Source organism: Mustela nigripes, chromosome 12, assembly GCF_022355385.1.
Source record: "Mustela nigripes isolate SB6536 chromosome 12, MUSNIG.SB6536, whole genome shotgun sequence".
NCBI lineage: Eukaryota > Metazoa > Chordata > Mammalia > Carnivora > Mustelidae > Mustela > Mustela nigripes.
In genome coordinates, this window is record NC_081568.1 from 93,114,224 (window position 1) to 93,139,517 (window position 25,294).

A 25,294-nucleotide genomic window follows, 5' to 3' on the forward strand; every position below is an offset into this window, starting at 1 on the left:
CTTGGACCACAAAATCTCTGTGTTTCTACTCAGTTGTTTCAGGAATATTTTCTGAATAAGTAACTGAATAAATAACTTTATTCTGACATCAGGAATATCTTCTCCAGTTTCTCTAATCTCTTCCCTATTTCATATCCTGTATTTCAATATTCAGTTTAATTCCCATCACCTAAAAATCTTTCTGATCCTACCTCAGTCTATTCTGACCTTCTCAGCTCTAAATTTCTATATCACTTATACATTTCTACCTCATTTGTTAAACACTCTTATATTATTCTCTAGTTGTTGTTTTTTTTTAAAGATTTTATTTATTTATTTGACAGAGACAGATCATAAGTAGGCAGAGGCAGACAGAGAGAGAGAGAGAGGGGGAAGCAGGCTCCCTGCTGAGCAGACAGCCCGATGTGGGGCTCGATCCCAGGGCCCTGGAACCATGACCCGAGCTGAAGGCAGAGGCTTTAATCCACTGAGTCACCCAGGTGCCCTCTCTAGTTGTTTCATGGACATTTACTTTCCCAAGTTTACAGGATTCCTTTGTGTTATTTGTAGTGACCATTCCAGTGTGTTTATTTAGCACTAAATTATAAGTAGGGACTTGACCTGAAACCTTAAAACTGTTGAAGACAAAAGTCATGTCTTCCACTATGGTTTTCTAATAACAAATTTGTCATCATTCTCAGTAACTACTTGTGAACTTCTAGAGGGTCTTAGGCACTGAATTTCAGGTAAAATTACCAATTTATGAATAACTCTGTAGAATGTCTATTCTTTATCAGTAGGTTTTATCTTTCAAATCAATTTAGGAGGGGCACCTTTGTGGCTCAGTTGGTTAAGCAAATGCCTTTGGCTCGGGTTATGATCCTAGAATCCCAGGATCAAGTCCCACATTGGGCTCCCTGCTCAGCAGGGAGTCTGCTTCTCCCTCTGACACTCCCCCTTCTTGTGCTCTCTCTCTCTCTCAATAAATAAATAAACAAAACCTTTAAAAAAAATCAATTTAGGAGTTAATCCACTCACTTTTAAGGAACAGAAACTTCATATTGTTTTCCATAACCACTCAGTGAATAATACCAAGCATATCTCTGCATTTGATTGAAACACAAAAGTTAAGTAGGCAGATGTAATTACTGGAGCTGGAGTTTGGCCAGGAAACTTGGGAGAACACTCCCAACTCCCACCACAGATTCCATAGATAACCACAATGGGTTAGAATCTCCCATTTCCATGTACCACCTTAAACACAGTCCCTTTTTTAGGCCCATGCCTCTAGTAAAATAAGGCCACTCTAGAAGTAAGATTCAGAAGGGGAAAAGTTACATCTGGGGGTTCCTAAAGAATAATGTATGTTTTCTGTTTGTTTGTTTGTTTGTTTATTTATTAATTATTATTATTATTTTAACAAACTTATGAGGTCTACAGGAAATACCCAAAGCAAGTGCCACAATGTTTCCAGCAGGAATGCATCCTGTTGGGCTAAATTGGAAGAATGACCTTTAGTTATATAGCCAGGTACTCATTCTTTTTAGTATTAACCAACACTACAGAAGAATTCAACTCTTCTTTGGGAAATGTGGAGAATGGCATGGTGTTTATATGTTTATGTCTCATGCAGAATGAGGAGTCAAGAATTAACTCTACCTCTTACCTTATTTTTCATAAGACCATTTTTCTGAGTCCTTTGGATTGTTTTAGGCTCTTTTATACACATGTATGCTGGAAAACCATTATCTTAGGTCTCCCTCTCCGAGCATATAAGCAGAGGTAATGATAAAATCTGAATTTGACTTTTTGGTATATTATAACCCTCAAATCCATGTTTCTTCCCCAGATGCAACAGAAGCAATTAAAACATATTTAGGTACATAGTAAGTGATTAAAAATTGATAAATATTTGTATGTATGAATTATGTAGTTAGGCTACATTACACGAGGAGAAAAGATCTATCACTAATTCTGAGCTTATTTTGCTGCTCAAGAAGAGCAAAGAAGAAAAAGAAGAATAGCAAAGAAGGAGAAAAATCACTTATGTGAGTACTCACTATTATATTCTTTCAAATTCACTTTGGGTTTATTTTTAATCACATTGATGTCTAGTTTTTCATTGATTTCCTTAACTATGTCCCCCCTCCAAAAAAACCCCTTACTTCCTGACAAGCAGTAATAAAATATAACAGGACCAAATTTACTGTTAAGGAGTCCCTACTTGTTGAGTTCTAAGGCGTTCACATGCTTAGGTGTCCTTAGTATTAAATGCTTTGGATCTCAAAATATATAGCCTCATGTTTCCTTACTTCTGACCAGTCCAAAGCCACCCACTGAGGTGGACAAGACTGGTTGTTGCAGGACTCTTTTTCAATAGGCCGGTGTGTTAAACAACCACTGTAGTCCAGTGTCTCCTCCTCAGAAGGTCCAATCTTCCTGATGCAGAGCACTGCCCTGGTGCGCATTCCACCATCACAAGTCTTGCTACACTCCAACCAATCCCCAATGAACCACCTGCAGCAAGAAGTGGAAGAAACACAGAACATTTCCTCAGTGTAGCCAGAGATTTTTAGCTGAGTGAAAGCACTTTTGTCAATGGATTACATTCTCTCCCTAAAAGAGCTGACATTTCAGTGTTGGTTGATGTGAGAAATGACAAATGGAAGGGCTGCTAAGGAAAAGATAACACATGGTCAGCTGCCTTCCAAGTGTAGTGTGTGGGCTTTGAAGCAGACAGAATTCAGGTCCAAACAAGTAATGCAATGTATGTTCTTAACCACACTGATATCTCCCCTTTTCTAAATTAATTTTTTAAATGAAGATAACAATATACATCATGAGACTGTGATGAGGATTAAGTAAAATAATAAATATGAGGCTTCCAGTTATGTGCTAGGTCAGAGTTTAACAACCAAGTCTGTATGGGAGGGCAGGGGTCTTGATTTGTTCCATTTGCCAATTTTGTGATGTGAATGCCCATCATCAGTTTCAACCTACATCCTTGCCATGCTGAATGTATCAAGAGAAGATCTGCTCATAATGGGATTTCTGGAGCCAGTAGTAGCTTGCTTTAGCAAACCACTGAAAGCTTCTAACATTGTGTCTGACATCCAACAAAAAAGCGGCAGAAGCTTTATTTATTATCACATTGAGGCAGGTTCTCCTGCAATCAAGGATTTTGTGCTAAAACCACATTAAAGGAGGTAGGAATTTGCTTTTTTGTTTGTTTGTTTGTTTTTCAGAAATGCATGTCAGGCTCTGCATAAGATAGAAGGCCTTTACTATGCTAATGGGGCAGAGAGAGCCCAGGTGTCCATCCTGAAGATGTAGGAGTCTTTAAACACCTGCACCAGGAGCAGAGCCTGAGCCAGCTTCGTGAAAACATGGAGGTCCCTTGTTTTGATCCCTCTACTCCTGAAAACAGCTTCTATGCAGCTAGTGTGTGAAACCGAAAACAAAACTAACACGTTTCACGTTTATAGGTGAACCACTCTTTTCCCCTAAAGTCATCACTGAACTTTCACATATATGTAATTTCAATGTGTGTATATGTGTGTGCATGTGTGTATGTACGTAAAACATCTGCAGAACTCACTCTCTGAGGGACATTATTTGGTCAAAAGGTATGAATCAAGATACAAATCAGACCAATGAGAATTTGGCTTTAAAATTTTTCTATCTATGCTAGAGTAAAGGGGTCTTTTCCTTTTTGTCACAAAAGAGCATTAAGATGTAAGAGCTGCTGGCGGCCACGTGGCCTGCCAGTGGAATAAGCTGAGGTGAAAGAATGCAGAGGAACTAGACAGCCCTGATGGTACTTGAGTCCTGGAGCCCTTCCTTAAATGAGAGCCACCATGGCCCTTCCCCCAGCTTTGTTAAGTAAACCAACAAACCCTCTTCTGTGCAAAAAGTAGCTGAAGTCGAAGTTTTGTTATTTCCAACCAGAATCCTGATAGTTATAATATTGTATTTAATTTCATAAATATATGCTGAATGCCAACTATATTCAAGGTTTTGTACTTTGTTTTATAGAAGAGGAAGTCAGAGTAGTGTGAGGAAAATGGTTCTCCAAAATCATGAAAAGAGCAGTATTGAAACTAGGATTAGATCCCCCAGCAATTACTGCCTCCACTGAATTTCATTCTTAACTCTGCTAACTAGTAGGATCTAGGTCACAAGCATGAGGTCACAAGTCATTTTCTTCAATCTGTGATTATAGATTATGCAACTATCCTCAGTGGATATGTTCAACTCTTAGGTAAGAGACTCTCTAGACAGAAGAGTATGAAAGCTTAAGAACGAATTTCTCACGATTTCTGTGAGCTTAGTTAATTGTGCCAAGTTTTGTATGTAGGAGGTAACACCTCATTGATGTCAGAGTACTAGGTGCTATATTTGAGCTGTAGTTAGCCAAATATGCAACAATGGCCTTTATTCACTATTATTTGTATTATCTTTAGTTATAGCTTTTAAAAATATTGTAAATAACCAGTTTCTCAAAGTTAGAATATATCTTTCCAAAAACTGAAAATTTTCAACCTAAAATTCACTTAAAGAATGATGATTTAATCCTGAGAATCTGATGTTAATGTTGTTTTTCTAAGTCATTTTCCAGAGGATTTTTAAAGGATTTTCATATTCTTTTCATTTTGTTTTCCACAGATGAACATGATCCCAAGTTGTTAGTACCATTTTTGGTAAAGAGGAAAATGTGTGCTGAGAATAATAACTTGCATGCCAGCCATAGTGAAACTCTGATTCAATTCGCAACAGTGATTTCATCACCAAGATTAGGGGATAAAACAGAAATGTGTACAACTCAGCCACAAAAAGTCCAGTCATACCACCTCCAGCCATGATCTCATTAGGTCTCATAATGTAAGAGGGATGGAGGCCTTCAAATTAAACACAGGTGCCCAGAGTAACAGCAGTGATTCAGGAGGTGTTGCTGTTCTTTGCTGGACGAGGTCAGGTCCACCTCCGCCTTTTTATTCTTTGCCCTCTCTTTTATTGCCAAACGTCTCTTAGTCTAGATGTATCAGTCCAGCATTTAATTTGGAGTGTATGAAAGTAAAAGTATTAACCACCCTCCCAATTTCCCTTCTGACTCGAACTCTGATTTCAGTCCCTGTTGAATCTTTATTGCTCACCAAATCATCCCTTCCCATGTCTCTCTATAAATCACACCCGAGTTATTTAAATAGTTTGGCAATTTTGCCACTGCATTTTCTTTATTCCTCTATCCAGTTTAAGACATACAGCTTCCTTCACCTTCACTTTTCCCATTGTATTTGACCCTCTGATGACCTCCTTATTTTCTCCTCTAGATTTGGTGGTAAAAATATGAACACAAAAATTCTGGAAATATCAATGGTTGAATTGTTATAGTCTGAACAACACTGGGAATGCTTCTTTCTGAGCTCTTCCCAACACCAAGTGATCAAATTGTTTTCGTCCTCACAAGTGTCTTCATATCCATTAGACATTAACAACTCGTAGCATTCAGGATTGAGTGTCTGAAATAAGAGTGGTGTGGTGCAGACTGTGTCAATTTGACCCATAGTGTCTGTACATTAATAGGACAAACAAGAATATTATTGGGGGCAGGGAATAAGAGACACATTATAAAATATTTTCCCCTAACCTAGGTTAACCATAATATTTGAAGAAAGAACCGAGCATAAAAGCAGAGTATTATTTTTGCTTTTTAACTTAAAGGGAAATGGCGGAACACATGAAAATAAACTGATATTAGATGTTTGGATTAAAAGAGAGAGATTGGGATATTTTCCAGCCTCTGTCCTAGTGTCAAGCATCTAATTATCAATCCTTGTCACAAATCAACATAACAAAAATTTTTAAAAAATCTTCATAATCTCACAATAGCGTCTTTACTCAAAGGGAGATTCAATACATGTAACCTATCAATTACTTATTAAGATGGTACAACTTTGTTTGATTTTAAAATAGGTTTTAGAAAAAATTGCTAAACATTAAGTTGGTAAAAAGAAAAGAAAATCTGCTCATTCCTCATTAATTGGAAAGTAAAACTAATATTAAGTATAAGCATCTATACCCTAGAAATGTCTAGGATATACAGCTGTCTAGGGAAACAGCTGAGATTTTTCTAAATTGAAAAAAAAAAAAGAATGTAATAAATATCTCTGAAATTACAGCAATTGAGACTGTGGCAATGAAATAAGCAAGTATTAAGTACTGGAAGTATTCAGGTGCCATCAGATATTTGATTAGTGGTGTGTGGTACAATGAGAAAACATCACCAGAGATTAACATACTCTCATCATGATGGGAGTTGGCCTACATGATTTCTATGATTGTCCGCAGCTCTTAAATTTTGGAGTTTTATAGAAGACTCTGATGAAACTTTCTCTAAAGTTAAAATAACATATTATGTTTGTCCTTGGGTGAGGTACAATGACTCAATATAATTGTTAAACATTATATCATAAAAGATACCATTAAATAAAACCTAACCTAACAACTGAGTAAAAATTTCTCCCCAGCCCAAGCATCCTTTAGCACTTTTGTTTATAACTCTCTTATTGTGTTTAACATATTTTGCCAAAGCTATAGTTATTTTTATAGGTATTTACCCAATTACATTGTCTTTAGGCAAGGCAGCCATTTCTCCCAAAGCACAGTGCCTTTCACATTGCAGTTGCTTAAAAAAACGTTTCTTAGTTTGTGGTCACAATGTATAATACTCTATTGTTTTCACCCCTCTTATTTTCACAACTTTAAAAACCACAGTATCATACGGGAATAATATTCACTATTCAAGAATTCTTCACATGAGGCCATATATAGAAACATTTTTGCCATAGAAAGATAGCATGGTCAAAACTGAGCTCTTGGTCATTCTCTTTGGATTCCAGCTCAGCATCACTTCCTTTTCTCATGGTGGGGCACTAGCTTGCTATCAGCCATGATCTTTAATATCAACCCCTCCCTTTTCCTTTTTCCAATTATGTGAGCCTTTGTTAGGAATCCCACCATTTTTACTGAATGCCTCTGGAATTCTTGTTTTTTTTTCCTGTCCCTATTCACCTTACCCTCTTGACTACTACACTGTTTCTCACAAAAGAGCTGCTGCTATGAGCACATTAATTTTTTTCACAGCAAAGCTTCCTCTGCCCTTGAAGGTCTTCCAAATAAACACAATTAGTATTTCTCTACCAATGCCTCTCTCATCTATTTTTCCTAGTCCTGTCATTTTCTTTATAAAGCACAATGATAAATCTTACTACCCTCTATTTTTCCACACCCTCCTTATAAAGTCTCCAATATGACTAAGAGACATTTGAAGTATTTCATTATTTAAAAAGATAATTTCTGATTTTGAAAATATCATTTAAAATTTTAATAATGGAACTGGGAATTTGGAAATAAATATAGACCTTTCCTCAAAGTAGGCAAATACATTTCAAGAAGATTAAAGTTTACATTATAAAAAGAAGAAAAACTTTGAAGGAAACTTTGATAATACAATCTTAGAGTGGATAAAGCCTTCCTAAACATTATACCTAAGAAAGAAATAAAAATGTGATAGATTTTCTATGTTAATATTTTAAGACTTCTGTGAGTAAAAACAGATCATAACACCATAAATAATATGGAAAATACATGACAAACTAGGAAAAAATATTTGAAATGGAGGTAAAGAATTAATACCCTTAACACATTAAGAGTTCATAGGAATCAGCAACAAAATGATAAACACTTCAGTAGAAAAATGGTATAGGTTAGGCCATGGAAGGGAAAATCAAAAAGAAGTAATACGAATGGCTACTGGATACAGTCTTTCTTTCTTTCTTTCTTTTTTTAAAAATATATTTGACAGAGAGATCACAAGTAGGCAGAGAAACAGGCAGAGACAGAGGGGGAAGCAGGCTCCCCGCCAAACAGAGAGCCCGATGTGGGACTCAATCCCAGGACCCCAGGATCATGACCCAAGCTGAAGGCAGAGGCTTAACCCACTGACCCACCCAGGCGCCCCCTGGACATAGTTTTTCAATGTTCAGTCTCATCTGCAATCCAAGAAGTAACATAACACAACAATTAGGTATCAAGGTTTATTTCCCCCCATAAGATAATCAAAGATTGTTTCTAATAATAATAATATCCAGGGATGCCTGGTTGGCTCAGTCTGTTAAGTGTCTGACTCTTGATTTCAGCTCAAGTCATGATCTCAGGATTGTGAGATCAGGCCCTGCTTTGGGCTCCTACTGTGCGTGGAGCCTGCTTAAGAATCTCTTTCTTTCCCTGTCCCTCTGTCCCTTCTCCCTACCTTGCTCACTCAGCCTCTAATAATAAAATTAAGTGAAATGAAATGAAATGAAATGAAATAAAATAATAATAATAATATCCAGTATTATGCAGTTCAGGGAAATTACATTTTAATACACTGTTAGTAGGGATATACACTCATACATTATCTCTGGAGAACAATCTGACAATGTTTTACAGACTTAAATATATTTCCACTTGAACAAGGAATTCTATTCCCATTTATTTACCATAAGAGCATAGTTATAGAGAGCAAAGTTTTAATTGCAAAAATTGTTAATGCTGTGGTATCTTAAGGAATCAAAAGCTAAGACACAGCCACAATTGTTCAGCAGTAGAAAACATTAATTAAGCAATGACATATCTACTAAATTCTGTAGAAGACATTTAATGTTCAAAATATGTTAAGAACTAACTACAGAGCATCAGAAATAATATAATATTATTTTGTTTTATATACATGTCTATGCAAGCATAGAAAAAAGACTGGAGATAATACTTCAAAATATTAACAGTGATATTTTAAGTATTACAGGTATTTTTCATTTTCTTATTTTTACTCATCTGCGTTTTATTTATTTTATGTTTTTAAAGATTTTATTTATTTATTTGACAGAGATCATAAGTAGACAGAGAGGCAGGCAGAGAGAGATGGAGGAGGAAACAGGCTCTCTACTGAGCAGAGAGCCCAATGCGGGGCTTGATCCCAGGACCCTGAGATCATGACCTGAGCCGAAGGCAGAGGCTTTAACCCACTGAGCCATCCAGGTGCCCCTACTTATCTGTGTTTTAAAAATATGCTTTAATATGTATTACAAAACCAAATAGGATTATCACATCATCACCTAAAAAAAAATCTCCTTTCCTTTCTTCCACACTAATTTAAAGTATTATTGCATTCAGTAGTCTTTCAATGATTTTCATCTCTGGAATATCTCTAGAAAGTATTATTGAATTCAGTAGTCTTTCAATGATTTTCATCTCTGGAATTCTATGATGTACAACCACCGTTCTAAAGAATTGAGATTTTCTTTTTCATAGTCTGAATTCAAAGGAATATAAAAGAAATTTAAAAGGAACTAAGAAAAAATGGACAAATAAATAGTAATATTTTAGATACCTATCTTTAGCTCTTTCTGAAAAAGTCAGCCCAAATTTTCTTTTTCATATTCTTTTTATTTCTCCTTTTCAATTTCCATCTTCTTACCTCCAAACTTAAAAAAAGTTAATAAATAACTTTTTATCTTAGAATTACAAAAGGAAAGGAGATAGAAAACTTAATTTTAATTATGTACATTAATTCAAATGTCAATTACCCTTAAAATATATATATATATATACACATATATAGTATATATAGTATACACATAGGTATACATACACATACATACAAGTATATATTTACAAAACAACTCCAATGTAATACCTAAGCCCACAACATGTGGGACAGAATGATAAACCACTGAAATCTCAAAGAATGTTTGAAGAGCATTTAAGCTGAAACAAATAAAAAAGTTGAAGCCAAAATAAAACCGGTGTGACCAGGACCACTCAGAGGTCTTAAATGGCTGATCAAATACCAAACACAATACTTAAGATCCTGAGTGTCAGGAAATTAACTTGATGAGTTGAGATGTACAATTATATGAAAGTAATGTTGAAAGTTATTGGAAATATGGAAAGGAACAAAATTTTGGCCCTGGTTTCTATGCATGAGTTTATATAGTCTTCCCATTTCTTTCGAGTTAAATTTATAAAAACTAATTGGCAGAAAGAAGAAAAATGTTTAAAAATTTTTTAAAAATCAAATTTTTAAAAATTTTTAAAAATTAAAAAAAACAAATGCCTTTGTAATACATATTATAGGTCATATTTCTATACTTCCCTGGGTCTAGATTTTAACAAATTAGTTACACTGTGGTCATATTTTGAAAAAAAAAAACAAAACATGAAATTATAGAAGTCCTAGAATAGGGCACCTAGGTGCCTCAGTCAATTAAGCACCTGCCTTCAGCTCAGGTCAAGATCCCAGGGTTCTGGGATCCAGCCCCACCTCAAGCTTGATGATCAGCAGGGAGTCTGCTTCTCCTTCTCCCTCTCTCTCTCTCTGCCCTTCTGCCCTGCTTGTGCTTGTGCTCTCTAGCTCTCTGTCTCTCTTGCCCACGCACACATTCTCTCTCTCAAATAAATAAATAACATCTTAAAAAATAAATAAAGGTCCTAGAATAAAAACTACTTTCACTCTAGATTCTTTGTGCTCTTTGTTTGGTAGTCACCGCCCTAAACTGTTTCAAGACACTAGCAGTGAATATCTCCCTTTGAGATTCAAATATTTGGACAGACACTGACTTTGGGAAATGAAAGTTCATAAGGCATTATTGTATTGAAACAAAGATAAGGAACTTATCTTGCTTTAAACACATTAGGGACACAATCCTTTACTGTGACTTCTCTGTTGTTACTGCATATAGAGCTTTCCTCTTCAGTTCTACAGAGCTTGAGATATGTAAATTCATTTGCATACTTTTTCCCTATTAATTTCAAGTTTGGATCGTTAACCAAGGAGATTAAGTTTACCCTGATTTCTCAAACAAGGATGAAATGCCATTTGCACATGTTCTGTCTTACAGTTGTCAAACAGGCAAAAGCCCTACAGAGATCATGACCAACTCAGTACCTTTGTCTTCAGCATTTTTGTCTTTTCTCATGTAGTCACTGCCTTTTTTCTTTTTAATTTTTTAAAAGCAATCTCTATTCCCAACATGGGGCTTGAACTCATGACCCTGAGATCAAGAGCTTCATGCTCTACCAACTAAGTCACCCAGGGGTCTCTAATTATGCCTTTGCTCAGCCCAGAAACCTTTCTGTTCTTACAGATTATAAATTGGGACTCACCGACAGCAGGTCCACAGTGTTAAATTAAAAAAAATTTTTTTTAAGATTTTATTTATTCATTTGACAGAGAGAGATCACAAGTAGGCAGAAAGGCAGACAGAGAGAGAGGAGGAAGCAGGCTCCTCGCTGAACAGAGAGCCCGAGGAGGGACTCAATCCCAGGACCCTGAGATCATGACCTGAGCTGAAGGCAGCGGCTTAACCCACTGAGCCACCCAGGAGCCCCTAAATTTAAATTTTTAAAAAAGTCATCATTAACATGAATGGGCTGTCAGCTTGTACCTCCCTTTACAGTGAGCTGTAACTACTACATTAATCAACAGAATGAGCCTGAAGTCCACCTCCATGCCTGTGCCCAACATGCAGAAGATAGGATGATTTACGATGACACAACTTAAAACTGGGTCAACAAATTAAAGCATTGATATTCCATTATAGAATGTTTCCCAAACATTTTAAGAGTCTCCAGGCCTGTAGGATAAATATCTGGAAAAGATATGACTGCACCCCAATCTACTGTGTTTTATTGAAATTTTTTTTTAAGATTTTATTTATTTATTTGACAGAGGGAGAGAGATAACAAGCAGGCAGAGAGGCAGGCAGAGAGAGAGAGGAGGAAGCAGGCTCCCTGCTAGGCAGAGAGCCGGATGTGGGGCTCGATCCCAGGACCCTGGGATCATGACCTGAGCTGAAGGCAGAGGCTTAACCCACTGAGCCACCCAGGCACCCCTGTTTTATTGAATTTAAGATACCATAATTTTAAAAAAAAAAGATACCATTATTTTATAGACTGTTAAAAAAAAATAAAAACAATGCTGTTTATTATCATAAGTAACACACTATCAATGGCAAGATGAATTTCAATCTCCAAGATGTTAAAATGTGAAAAGGTATGCCTTAGAACTGATGAAATCTGGTAATTTCCAGCACTGTGCCTGTTTTAAAGGGCTTCCTGTTTCTACTGATGTTCCTGTTTTAAAGGGGTTAATAACTGAAATCTACGGATAAATAGGAATCTTTACCCTCCGAAATACTTTATCCCCTTTTCTAACATATGAATATGTTTCCAAATATGAATAGCTAAGTATTCTTCTCTTTGTACTTAAAATAATTCTCACTTCATACTCTTACTTACTCAGGTGGGCAGGGCTCAGTGTTGCAGGCTCTTTGATTTTCAGGTGGCTTACTGTCTGGGTCACAGTAATTGTTCTGAACAATAGAGTTGTCATCCAATCTTTTACAGACCACCTCCTGTCTTTGGACACCTTGAGAAAAAGAGGACATCATTAATTGAAGAGTAGTTTACTTTCCAATAAATCAGGTATGCATAGCTTTCTTCTGGGGAATCAACCTCACTGGATCGCTGCTGTCTTATCTGTTCCAGAAACACTTGACTGCTTCTCTAAAAAGGAGAGAAGGCCTGGTCATTATACTTCAATTTTAGGCAAAATTATTGTTCTTATATTTAGAAACATAACTGTTTTCAGGTAATTTTAATCAATTAGTATTCCCATTGTGTATTCTTATTCGTGCTTACCTTAAAAAAACAAAAACAAAAACAAAAAACAAAAAACCAAACTTTATTTTCCCAAAATGTTATCAGATAAAATGTACGACTATACATTTCAATGCAAAACAATGATTGTTATCTATTTAAAAATAAGACAATAGGGACAAGTTTACTTTTTGATATTTTGTAGGACGAATCCCATCAATTTAGTCTTTGTCAGGAACACATTACATTCACACATTTCATTCTTTTTCTTCCACTTACAGATTTATTTTTCTAAAAGCCCACAAAGTCTAGAATTTAAAGATTGCAGTGGGCCTCTTTTAGACTGCATTAGTCTGTTTGTTTTAACAGAGTTGGCCCTCTGTTGATTATACCACTGTCAAACAGCTATATATATATATTCCTTGAAATAATAACTCAGAAGATTATTATCTCAGTCTTAAAAATTAGTCTATGTGAACTGTTTGTCACAGCTAAAAATATTCTCATTATAAAATTTGTAAAATTCTGTGTGTTTGTAAAAGAATTGTAAAATTCTTTATGTTTATTATTTATTGGCAAAGATATCCACCACAACTTATTCACATTTCACAAAATACAAAGATGCACACAAACACACTGTTATTTGTAAACATCCCTGAGTGAGTAGACCTTAAGCAAGCTCATTTTTACTTTAGTGTCAAGGAATCTAAAGAAGCAAAGCTAGGTATACCAAGATATCAGAGAAAAGGTAAAACTAAAAACAATGATATATGTTTCAGATCATATAGAGGTAACAGGTTACTCCTGGAATTGGAAATAAAAGCATAAACTACCCTCCTAATCCCCCACTCATCTCTATAACCAGGTAAATGAAATTACCCAGAAAGAGTTATAAAAACAGCATTAGCGGTATCCAGGAAACCACAGCTTCACACCTAGGTAGCCCCACACAAACCCACAGTTTTGCTTATTTTTTTTTCCATCTGCTTTTAATAATATCGTAAAGACTTTAATCTCAAATTAGGGAAATCAATGTACAATAGGATCATTCAGTGAAGGAAATATCACCTTATATATATCAATGCTTCCCCCAACGTCCTTTAAGAGTCTTAAATATTCTGCAGGTGGGGTGCCTCTGACATCAGGCTACGCATACTTTTAACTAAGCAAGATGGGGAGATCTATGACTCTGATTAGGAAAATTAGTAAGTCCTGGAGCCTCCGTGGTGGTGGAGAGTAGCAGAAGAAGGTATATTTTACTATTTGCAGTGACTCAAGACTTTTACTAATCTCTTTGAATAAATTTTTAGGTTTTCCTAAATTTAGGGGTCTAAAACATAGCCAACAACTTACTGGCAAAATAACTTAGAATATGTGTTGTATTCATTCCATCCTAACCCCTAGAATAGGCCAAATCTCAGTTTATGTGTCAACAGTTTGGAATTTTTCAACTATTAAACTTTACATTTTTGAGGGAAGAATGATTCACATCAGGCATCACTGTGATCCATTCACACATGTTCCACAATATTCATCAGATAATATCTCCCCATTGTGTCTTTCCAGTGGGCAGATAACTAAGTCCATGTGACCCACCTAGACAAAAATCTCTACATTAGTCATAGGATTCAACTACCAATTGCCACAGTGACTCAGAATATTCATCCACCTAGTTCAACGTGTTGGTCCTACTAGGGAGAGTAGGGGATTGTTTTTGTACGTTTGCATGATCATTTTTTGAAAGCCATTCAAATATGATTATACTTGGAGAGGGAGACTCAAACCATTCACTTACACAGAGGACTTATACAAGTTTACCCATCTTTGATAATTATATTTAATAATAAAAAATCTGATTACATTTGCAATAGGAAAGTTGTCGTTCAATTCAATACTTGGTTGTTTTTCAGGAAAGAATAAACATTTTCAACACTACAAAATGAAACTGATGTTGCTTTGCATCAGTGTCAGGAACATCAGTTCAGTTTCTACAGGTTAAGATAAAATTCTACTTCTTTTAAATTAGCCATAGAAATGTCATTTGGTCATAATACATTAATTTTTAAAAGTAGCCTTTAATGTAAAAGCAAGGCCTCTATAATTTGAATCACAGCTGAAATATTAGTTATCAGAGGTGAGATTTATATCTGATCCCAAGATAAATTCCAACCACATATGTATCTTGAAAAACTTAACTACATAACATTTATTGTTGAAAATTTGGAAAGTAAATAAAATCACAAGGAACAAAATAAAAAATTTCTATAATTTCATATCCTTGTTCTGGATCTTTATTTTTAAGGCTATTTTGCTTTTTAGTGGGATCCAATAATTAGTTTAAAATTACATAATACACAAACTGAACATGCCACTGAAATATGGTTGACAAGTCATTCATTCATTCATTCATTCACTCATTCAACAGAGAATAGTCACTAAAAGGAACTGTGGTTAAGAGATACTAAGTGCTAAGATTTATAAATTGACTTAATTTTGGTCATGCCTTCCAGGCCTCTTAAAAACTAGGAATTTGGGCATTTTTGGGGTTCACTTCAGTTTCATAAAGTTTCAGAACACTAATTTTTATTAAGTAAAAATTAAAGTCCTTGAATAAACAGCTGAAATTACTCTATATTTCACGAAGATGCATTTTTCCTTGCATTCATCTTGTATTAATTTTCTTCTAAAATGTTCTATTAGACATTGTGGTATTTCACACTCAAGAACTGACTATACCAGGAATCTATTCCAAATCTTCTGACAATGCTGATCTATCTTCCTCTAGCAGCATAAAAATCCCCTTCCAACTTTTACCCCCACACTTGGAAGATTCACAGTTTTTTGTTTTTGTTTTTTTCTTTTTAAATCAGTAACAACAGGATAACTTTAAACCAATGCACCTAATTTAGGATGGATTTTGAAACACATACTCTGGGACTAAGGAAAACGAAGCTTTTAGCTTTAGAAAGTAGAAAATACAGATCAAGTAGAAATAATCTCAACTAAGTCAAAAAGAAAAATGATTGAGTTTAGAATCTTTTATATGATTAAGCCTCTTATACATAGCCTCTTTAAAGTAATCTGTAAAACAAAATAAATATTGTAAAGTAATCTGTAAAACATTGCTAAGAAGTTGATTCAAAGCTTGAGAATAATTACATCCAGTTACAAAAAATCACTATGTCTTCAAATCTAAAAACTTACGGTTTATAACTAAAAACAGAAAATGTGCACATGGCCAGTCAGAAATGCCTAATCAAAAACAAAATTCTAGCAATCTAGTGTCCATGTCCCCTAGAGATATGCAGATGTTCTACGGAATATAATTGGTCAAATTTAAAACTGTACTAATTGCATTTTATTCTTAAACATCTAAAGTTTACCAGCATGCAAATTCTATACCTATTTTTTAGTTAACATAATCTCTCTTCCATGGTTAAAAAAATTAATGGTTTCATACCATGAAATTTAAGTACCAAAATGTCATTACCAATACATATTTATTTAAAACTCTCCAAAATGGGTGGATATGTTTAGAGATTTCTAATTTGCTTATCAAAGAATCAAATATAATGGTTCTTGACATATAAACATAACCATTAATTTTAGTCTCTAAGTTTAAATTTATCAGATCTTATATTTAATATTTAACTTTCAGCCAATAGTTAAAAGTTACAGATGACCAGGGCGCTGGGTTGAGTGACCGGCTCTTGGTTTCAGCTGAGGTCATGATCTCGGTCTCATGAGATCGATCCCTGCAACATGTTCCATGCTCAGCTCAGCTTCCCCTCTTCTTCTTGCTCTGCCCCTCCCCCTGCTTATGCTCTCAGATGAATAAATAAATAAATCTTTAAAGAAAAAAGTTATAGATAATCTATTTTCCTACCAAAGGTTCTCTTGTCCAGTGAGAGGAAGGAGTACCCAACTTGTATCACTGCTCTAGCTCTCTATCAGGAAATGGCGTTTAGTATTTTGAAAGAACATAAAGCCCAGGAAAGTTATATAGAAGCCCAAGGAACAACAAGTCTGTCTAGATGGAATCCTTCAACCACTATGCTTACTCTCGGAGATGGTGATGGTTCAACTGAAGACCACAGGGTCTTCTGCTCAGCAGCCACATTCTTAGGGCCAATCCTGAGTAAAGGCTCCAGAGACCATAGTGCCTCTCAATTTCCTCTCCTCCTTTTCAATCCCTTCTCTATTCCTCTTATAGGCTGTTCAATGTTCTTATGTCCCACTTCTTTCTTTTTTCATAAAATTAAATAATTTTATAAATTTTATAAATATTTGGCAATATATTGTCTTTCACAGAACAGTTGATCATTTTAAAAGCAGAGAGAAGGGAACCTGATGCTCATAAATTACCACCTAAAGTTCACTTGAAATCTGTTAAACCAAGAGGTATATGGGGCAGCCCGAGAAAGACCTTCTAAGTCTTCTCATATCTACTCTCAAGACTCAGGATTCCAGTCTTAGACCATTCAATTGGTGAGTAAGCAGTCTATAACTACCTGTGAGTGAGTCCATAATGAAAAGAGAGGTATAAGAGGTATAAATGCATCCTTGGGATTGATGGGCTAACCAACATATAGGTAACTTAATCTAGCAGCATAGCGCATCATATCTACCCAAGAAACAGTTTTCTGAAGAGGAAGAGGGGAGAAAAATATCAAAATGTTTGGGCTTATACTACAAATGTCGTTGGTGGCTAAGACAACAATTTGCTTAACCACTGCATCTAAAGTAGCTAGCAACCAAGACAACACTCCATATAACCAAAATATGTAGAGCATATAGCTAGCAATGTTAATTTAAATCTTCACTATAGATAGCATCCAAAGAGCAACAAGTGCCAGGGAGAAGGGGAATATTCTCTTTGCTCTGCCTCTCACTGATGGAATCTGGCTATTGTGCTGTGCGATTATTGGCCAGACACACACATTTGCAGGGCAGAGTAAACTCCATCTGCGTTGGATCTAACAGCTGGCACCCAGTGTACCTATCTGCTCCAGGCATATACTTTCTTCTTCTGCTAGTTTTTATCTTTCAAAGGCTTCATTTCACTGTATTTCCCAGTATCTTCCCTTCTGTCCTAAGCAAAACTAGATGTTCCAAGGAAACACAGGATTATATGCACACACACACACACACACACACACACACACACACTGCAACTTTAAAATACTGTATTTTTCTGCAGCGATTCTGTTTAATGATGGTAAGGTAGGGTAGGGCATATATATACTGCATTTATTTGAAATCATACTGACCCAAGAGGGATTTTTTTTTTCTTTTTTAAAGATATCATTTATTTATTTGAAAGTGAGAAAGAGAGAGAGTGGCGAGGGGAGGCCAAGGGAGAGGGAGAAAGAGAATATCAAGTCTCACGCAGGGTTCCATCTCATGACTGGGAGATCAGGACCCAAGCCAAAACCAAGAGTCAGACACCTAATTAACTGAGCCACACACGTGCCCTTCCCTAGAGGGATTTTCTACCACTCATTAGATATTAACAGGAATGTCTTCCATGGAAAGTGTCTCACTTAATTTAACTCACCTAATTTCTACTATGTCTAAGGCATGGTTTTTCATTATTGTAAAAGGTAAAATTAGTGAGATAGTTTTGACTTCAGTAAGATTACATTAAAATGGGGGGAATAAGACAAGTGCCAATATAATTATATTATGGAAAGTACCTCATCTAATAAAATAATACATTTTCAGGTCTAATCATTTTGGTTTTACAGTCCTCCTATCTTGTTATACTGTTGTCTGATTTCTCTTTCCCTGATTTTCAGTGATCTTAAGCAAAGGTCTATCTTATCCCTTTTCACTATCTCTTGTTATTATACCTTTTAGTAAGTTCTGGGCAGTTTAGAGAAATGACCTAAGGTAAGTTTTCACTTTCGTGGGTAAAACAAGACAATCAAATTAAATCATTTTTAATGTTTCTTCCAGATTCAAAATTTTACGAAAATTATCTCCTCTTTTCTTTCCCATAATTCAGTTGTTCAGTTTCTTTCCCTTTTATGTCCACTTTGCCCCCATTTTCTACAGAATAAGAAGTCTGGAAAACATACATTTGTTACATTCCTTTAGTTTTGTAGTCTTGTTTCAGTGGTTGGGTTCTTACCAATAGACATATACATGATAGGGGGTAAACATGTCAAGAGGCAGAACACAGCTAGAAATAGGAATTTGTGAGAGGCAAGTTTCCAGTAAAGAATTGACTCATATTATACTAAAAAGAAATTTCCATGATCTATAGGAGCTTGTTTTTGATACTTTACTAAAAATTTTAGAGAAATGATGTTGAGAGTAGAGGAAGACCTTGAACTTCTATACACTATGCTGAGTTTATTACCAATAGAAAAGGTTTCCTTTTATTTTATTTTATTTCTTTTAAAGATTTTATTTATTTATTCGACAGAGAGAGAGAGAGATCACAAGTAGGCAGAGGCAGGCAGAGAGAGAGGGGAAGCAGGCTCCCCACTGAGCAGAGAGCTTAATGTGGGGCTCGATCCCAGGACCCCGAGATTATGACCTGAGCTGAAGGAAGAGGCTCAACCCACTGAGCCACCCAGGCGCCCCTCCTTTTATTTTTTTAAAGACTGTGTTTTCAAGTAACCACTACACCCAATATATGGCTCAAACTTACGACCCCAAGATCAAGAGTCACATGCTCTACCAGCTGAGCCAGCCAGGTGCCCAGAAGCTTTTCCTTCTTCCTTTCTCCCTCCCTCCCTTCCTTCCTTTCCTTCCCCTTCCTTCATTTTTTTTTCTTTTTATTTATGCTTTATTCTTTCTTTCTTTCTAAGGCTTTATTTATTTATTTGAGAGAGAGAGCAGTGTGTGTAGGGAGAGGGGCAAAGAGAGGGGGAAGCTGAGGAGCCCAACATGGGGCTCGATCCCAGGACCCTGAGATCATGACCTGAACAGAGGCTTAACTGACTAAGCCACCTAGGCATCCCCAAGGCTGTTCTTCTAACTATAGATAGCACCAGCTACTTTCTTAGAACAAAAGAGCAAATATTTCAGATTTGAGTTATAAAAAAGCTGTATAGTTTACTAATTTACTCAAATAAAAAAACATGGGAATAGTAATATCAGAAGTTCCTATAAAATTGGGATGATGTTTGCATTTCAAAAGGTTTAAAAAAATAAAAATAAAAACAAAATAAAAAGATTTAATTTTTTTCCAGAAGGATTTTATGTATTTTGAAAGATGCATAATGTTATGACTGTTAAAAATGCTATTTAGGACAAAATGTTTGTGAAATGAAACATGACCTGTGACACATAAATCATTAATACAATAGGAATGCACTTAAATTTTGCTTTCAGCCTTACCCAAGTTTTTCAGTGAGTGAACATGTATGCAGGCCCTGATCATGTTAGGGAAGAATAAAATCTCTAAAGCAATAGAAACGAGATGAAACAGGAAGGAAAATAGCACCAGGGGAAATGTTGGGGTCAGCAGAGACTTCTTGCCTTCAGCTATACATCCTAACATCAGAGAAAATGCAAGCCAAAATATGCAGGAGTAAACAGAAAAAAAATCAGGTTACCACACCAAACTTTCATATGTAAGACTTTTTTTTTTTTTTTTTTTTTTTGACAGAGAGAGATCACAAGTAGGCAGAGGGGCAGGCAGAGAGAGAGAGAGGAGGAAGCAGGCTCCCGGCTGAGCAGAGAGCCCGATGCGGGACTCGATCCCAGGACCCTGAGATCATGACCTGAGCTGAAGGCAGCAGCTTAACCCACTGAGCCACCCAGGTGCCCCATATGTAAGACTTTTTAAAAGACGTTAGAAAGCTTAAATGATATTGAAAATGCACAGGAGAATTCAAAAAACAATTTTAAGTGTACTGTATAAGAGAAGCTACATGCTTAAGTAAAAAGGTAAATAGAAATAATTATTATAGACAAACAAATGAGCAAACATTTCCTCCAGAAGTGTGAACCAACCAAGAGCATGAGTTGCCTAGGGCAGTTGCTCTTCTTCAGGCCATGTATGATAACTGAGCCAGTGCCATTGAGGGCTACAGAGACAAGGCTATCCAGAGCTGAGATGTTCACAGGTGCCCTGCTATGATGACTGGCACAACTAAACCCATATATTACAGGGCACTCTTACTTCCCAACATTGAAAATGACCTAAAAGAAGGGGATACCGGAGAGGTGAATAGGGAAAAGCCATACGCAAAGCAATGATAGAGCTTGTCTAGTCCTACAACTATTTTACATTTCAAAGACCAAAGAATAAATCTGGGAACAGCAAACACAGATGAATATAAATCTTTATTTTTCTAAACTCAAGTCACTTTTTATGAGGGGCTTGTATTATCAAAAATATCACAGTGATCTATTTTATGTCTAAGTTGGTGTATACAGGAATCAAATGTAAAATGACGCTCATAGTTTCAAACAATAGTACATTGTGTCACTTCAAACAGAAAGGATTTTTTGCAGGGAATTTTCCTTAAGAACGAACTATATAACTATATTTCTTCAAAGGGAAATAAATGGCAATGAATAAAGTGCTCCTAATTATTCAAACTAAAATTTCCATCTGTTATTTTTTCCTTAAATCTGAAAGTAACTTATGGATGATAAGTCCTAAATCAAAGAGAAGTATACTTAGTTATAAGATTTGACCTTTTTATGTCTTTCATACTTGATTTCAATCAAGTCTACTTTGAATCTTGAAAAACAATTGGATTTTGTTTTCTTCTCTCTGCCCCATTTTGGGGCTCCTCCACTCTGAATTTGTATCAAAATTACAGTGTATACTTTATAAGCTGTAATACATATTACATATTACTGTGTCTATAAAAGACTCTAAAAACACTTGTTTGTTTGAAGCACATTCTGTCAGTTCATTAATAGTGTGAATTGACCATTATTAGTGATTTAAAAAATGTTAGGTAGCTTGGGGTGCCAAGCTGGCCCAGTTGGTAGTGCCTAGGACTCTGGATCCTAGAGTAGTGAGTTTGAGCCCCAAGTTGGATGTAGTGTTTACTTAAAAATAATTTTTTAAAAAGATTTATTGACTTACTTATTTGACAGAGAGAATCACAAGTAGGCAGAGAGGCAGGCAGAGAGAGGGAAGCAGGCTCCCAGCTGAGCAGAGAGCGGGATGCGGGGTTACCCTGAGATCATGACCTGAGCCAAAGGCAGAAGGCTTAACCCACTGAGCCACCCAGGAGCCTCGAAAATAAAATCTTTTAAAAAGATGTTAGGTATTTTAAAATTAGTGAAGAAATTAAAAGGACATCTGTGAAAATGTAAGGCATTTACCTGTTTTATCTGGTACTATGAGAGATGTTTTCTTTCAGTCAGGTATTAGTATAAGCCTAAAGATTGTATTATATTTTTTCTAATAATTACCTTTAAAAGGCAATTTTAAAATTGTTTTGTTATAATGGAATAACTATACCTTTTTTCCCCCTGAAGATTTGATTTATTTGAAAGAGAGAGAGAGAATGAGCAGGGGGAGAGGGAGAAGCAGGCTCACCACTAAGCAGGGAGTCTGATGTGGAATTCAATTCCTGGGCCCTGGGATCATGACCCGAGTCAAAGACGCTTAACTAACTGAGCCACCCAGGCACCCCAAACTGCTATACTTTTAAGTGCACATTATTCTTGTGTTGTGTCATTTTCAAAAATGAAATATATAACATATATTCCATAGAAACAATGTAGAAATATCCAACTTTTTAAACAGCCCAAAACAATCTGCATGACAGATTTATTAAAATAACTTGAAAATTATGTCTTAATAAACGGAATAGTGTCGGGGTGCCCTGAGTGCCTCAGTCAGTTACACATCTACCTTAGGGTCATGTCATGATCCCAAGGTCCTGGAATTGAGCCCTACATTGGGCTCTCTACTCGGCAGGGAGCCTGCTTCCCCCCCCTCCCTTTCCTCCCTGCTCCTGCTCTCTCTCTCAAATAGATAAAATCTAAAATAAAATAAAATAAAATAAAATAAAATAAAATAAAATAAAATAAAATAAATGGAATTGTGTAGATTATTACATAAACTTGTTAGGTAGTTAATTACAAAGAAAAATTACATATTTAGGGTATTTTTTCTTCTTTCTTTCTTTCTTTCTCCCTCTCCCACCCCCTCTTCCTCTCCTTCTCCTTCTTCTTCTTTGCTTTAATCACCTACCAATCTTAAACTGAACTAACAGAGAGGGGGGAAGGAAACATACTCAGGACACAAAAGAAGGAAAACTTAATGCAAATACGAAGGAAAGGTTTACACAGTATTCAAGACTTCTAGTTCCTTAATTGGAAGCACAGAAGAGGCTCTGGTTTTAAATTCTGAACATCACCAGGACCCTAATTAAGGAGTTTATAGGCATTTTTTTCCTTTTATGAAATGAATTTCAATATCTATTGGAAGAAAGGGAGATTTTTATCTACTTTAATGATACTCATTTTTCCTTAAATCTAGAGTTCTCAAACTTTCCTGGTTCATGACACCCTTAATGTCTCAGTAATTTTTTCACAGCCCTCCTAGGCAGAAAAAAAAAAAAAAATCTAAGAGTTTTGCTTATTAAGTAGTTAGGTCCAAACAACTTAGTAATAATTGTTGTGGTAAATGACCAATGTCACTGTGTTTCCATCAAAAACATAGAACATTCTGCTGTATCTTTTGTGAATTTGCTGCAGTATTCTGGGGCACTGTGGTACAGTTTGAAAAACATGGGCCTACATCAGGAAAATGCAAAATAGTAGTCAGAAACTATATAAAGCATCCTAAAAATATTAAAGAATAGAAACCAGCTCCAATATGTGTAAGAATCCAGATTAATCAGGTGAAATCACAAAAAGAGTGAATTAAAAAAAAATTTTGTCCTAGCTAGACAGAAGAAACACAGAATATCTTTTAAGTTTGTATGTTATTCATGCACACATATACACACACACACAAACACACAGCCTAAGATGACATCCAGGGAAGAAAAAGAAAAAGAAATAAAATAAGCATCTAAATAAGCATGAAACATACAAGAAAAATTAATTAGGCTATGTAAACGTAAAATAAAAACTAATGATAAAATTAACTGGTCAAAAACAACTGATTGGAAACATTCCCGAATAACCCCATAGTATATATATATATGAAAAAAATCTGTATTTATATATATATATAAAAATCAAATAAAAATCAAAATTGCCTCTAAAAATAAAACTGTCTTCTCCCTTCTCCCTCTCAATATAACTATAGTTTTAACTTATCTTTTTCTCTCTGAGCTGCCAGGCAATGTTCAACAAAGAGATGCCAAAATTTGTCAGCAGAAACCTGACAAAATTGAGTTCTTTTCTATGCTATTTTTGTACATCTATACAAAGATTTAAAAAAAAACCCTTAGAAAAAAAATTTAGAGAAAATAATCAGCCGGTATCAAAAGAGGCAATTGCAGGCCAGAGACTATATTTAGAGCATAAATTAAAAAAAAATACATGTAAAATATTCATGTATTTCTGACTTTTCTTTGCATCACAAATAAAGCATTTTTAAGACTTTCTTTTTAACAGAACAGGTACAAACTTGAACGCCACAGTGCAGTGACTCTCAGCTAATTAGCTTTGCAAAGCTTTGCTTTAAAGCCTATGGGTTGCATCAGATAAGAGGAAGGGTGAGGGAGGAAAGAGAACGGTTTAAATGGTTGGAAATGAGAGCAAAGCCAGCCAGTAGAGAAGGAAATTATCATGAATACTGCTGCATTTTGCAAAACCTCATTTCCTAATGAAACAAAATTTCCTAAAACAATAGATGACTTCCTCTAGAACCATGTCACAAAGAGAAAAAAAAGTTATCATTTTTCCCAAATGGTGAGTTAAAACAGGAGCCATTTGCCTCTGACTTGTGTGTTTCAATTAAACTTGGTTGAGTTTATAACCACTTATTCATTGTAACTCCCTTAAGTACCATAGAAATTTGAAATTAGAGGGAGAACTTTGGACTTAGCACAATTTCACTAGGTTTTAGTGAAAAGGTTAAGAAACAATACTTAATAGTTTCAGTCAGTTTCAAAAGCATTGATTAGATGCTTATAAGTGATCCATCAGGTAGAGAGAGCATGTAAATAAACTGAAAAAGAGCTTTCTAAAGGCATGTCCAAGGCTGATGGCCACACTAAACAAAATGATAAAATTAATTGGCATCCTACTACATTTTTCATTCCCTATGCTGATGTCTTATTCTAGTTTCCACCCCAAATACTTATAAATAAATCTCATTAATATTTGCATTATTTAACTAGTAGCTAATTAGCAACAGAAATATAAGTTAATACTACCAATGGCATTTGTATCTGAATGCAGATTATCTGAATACTAAAAAACTTTCCATCAGCCTCAATGGCAGGACTTCCCAACCTTGGCTGCATGATGGAATCACTTAGGGAGTTTTTAAAAACCTGATGCCCAGGCCACATTCCTGACAAATTAAATCAGAACTTCCGGGGTGCAGGCCCAATCATCAGGATTTTTTCCAAGTTCTCCAGGTGATTCCAATGTACAACCAAAATTAAGAATCACTGGCTTTAGGCAAAGCATTTGAAAAAATAAAATTTCAAACTAGTGAAGGAGATTTTTT

General features: G+C 35.6%; 1 protein-coding gene across 1 annotated transcript in view; it reads right to left on the bottom strand.

The window, feature by feature from the left end:
* The window catches only part of ADAMTS6 (ADAM metallopeptidase with thrombospondin type 1 motif 6), a 309,107-nt gene that overhangs the window by 24,732 nt on the left and 259,081 nt on the right, over window positions 1–25,294 (bottom strand). Inside the window, exons 21-22 of the mRNA XM_059417959.1 lie at window positions 12,319–12,448; window positions 2,292–2,496 (exon numbers count right to left, since the gene is read on the bottom strand). Of these exons, the coding sequence (XP_059273942.1) occupies window positions 2,292–2,496; window positions 12,319–12,448 (335 nt within the window). The remainder of the gene's footprint in view (window positions 1–2,291; window positions 2,497–12,318; window positions 12,449–25,294) is intronic.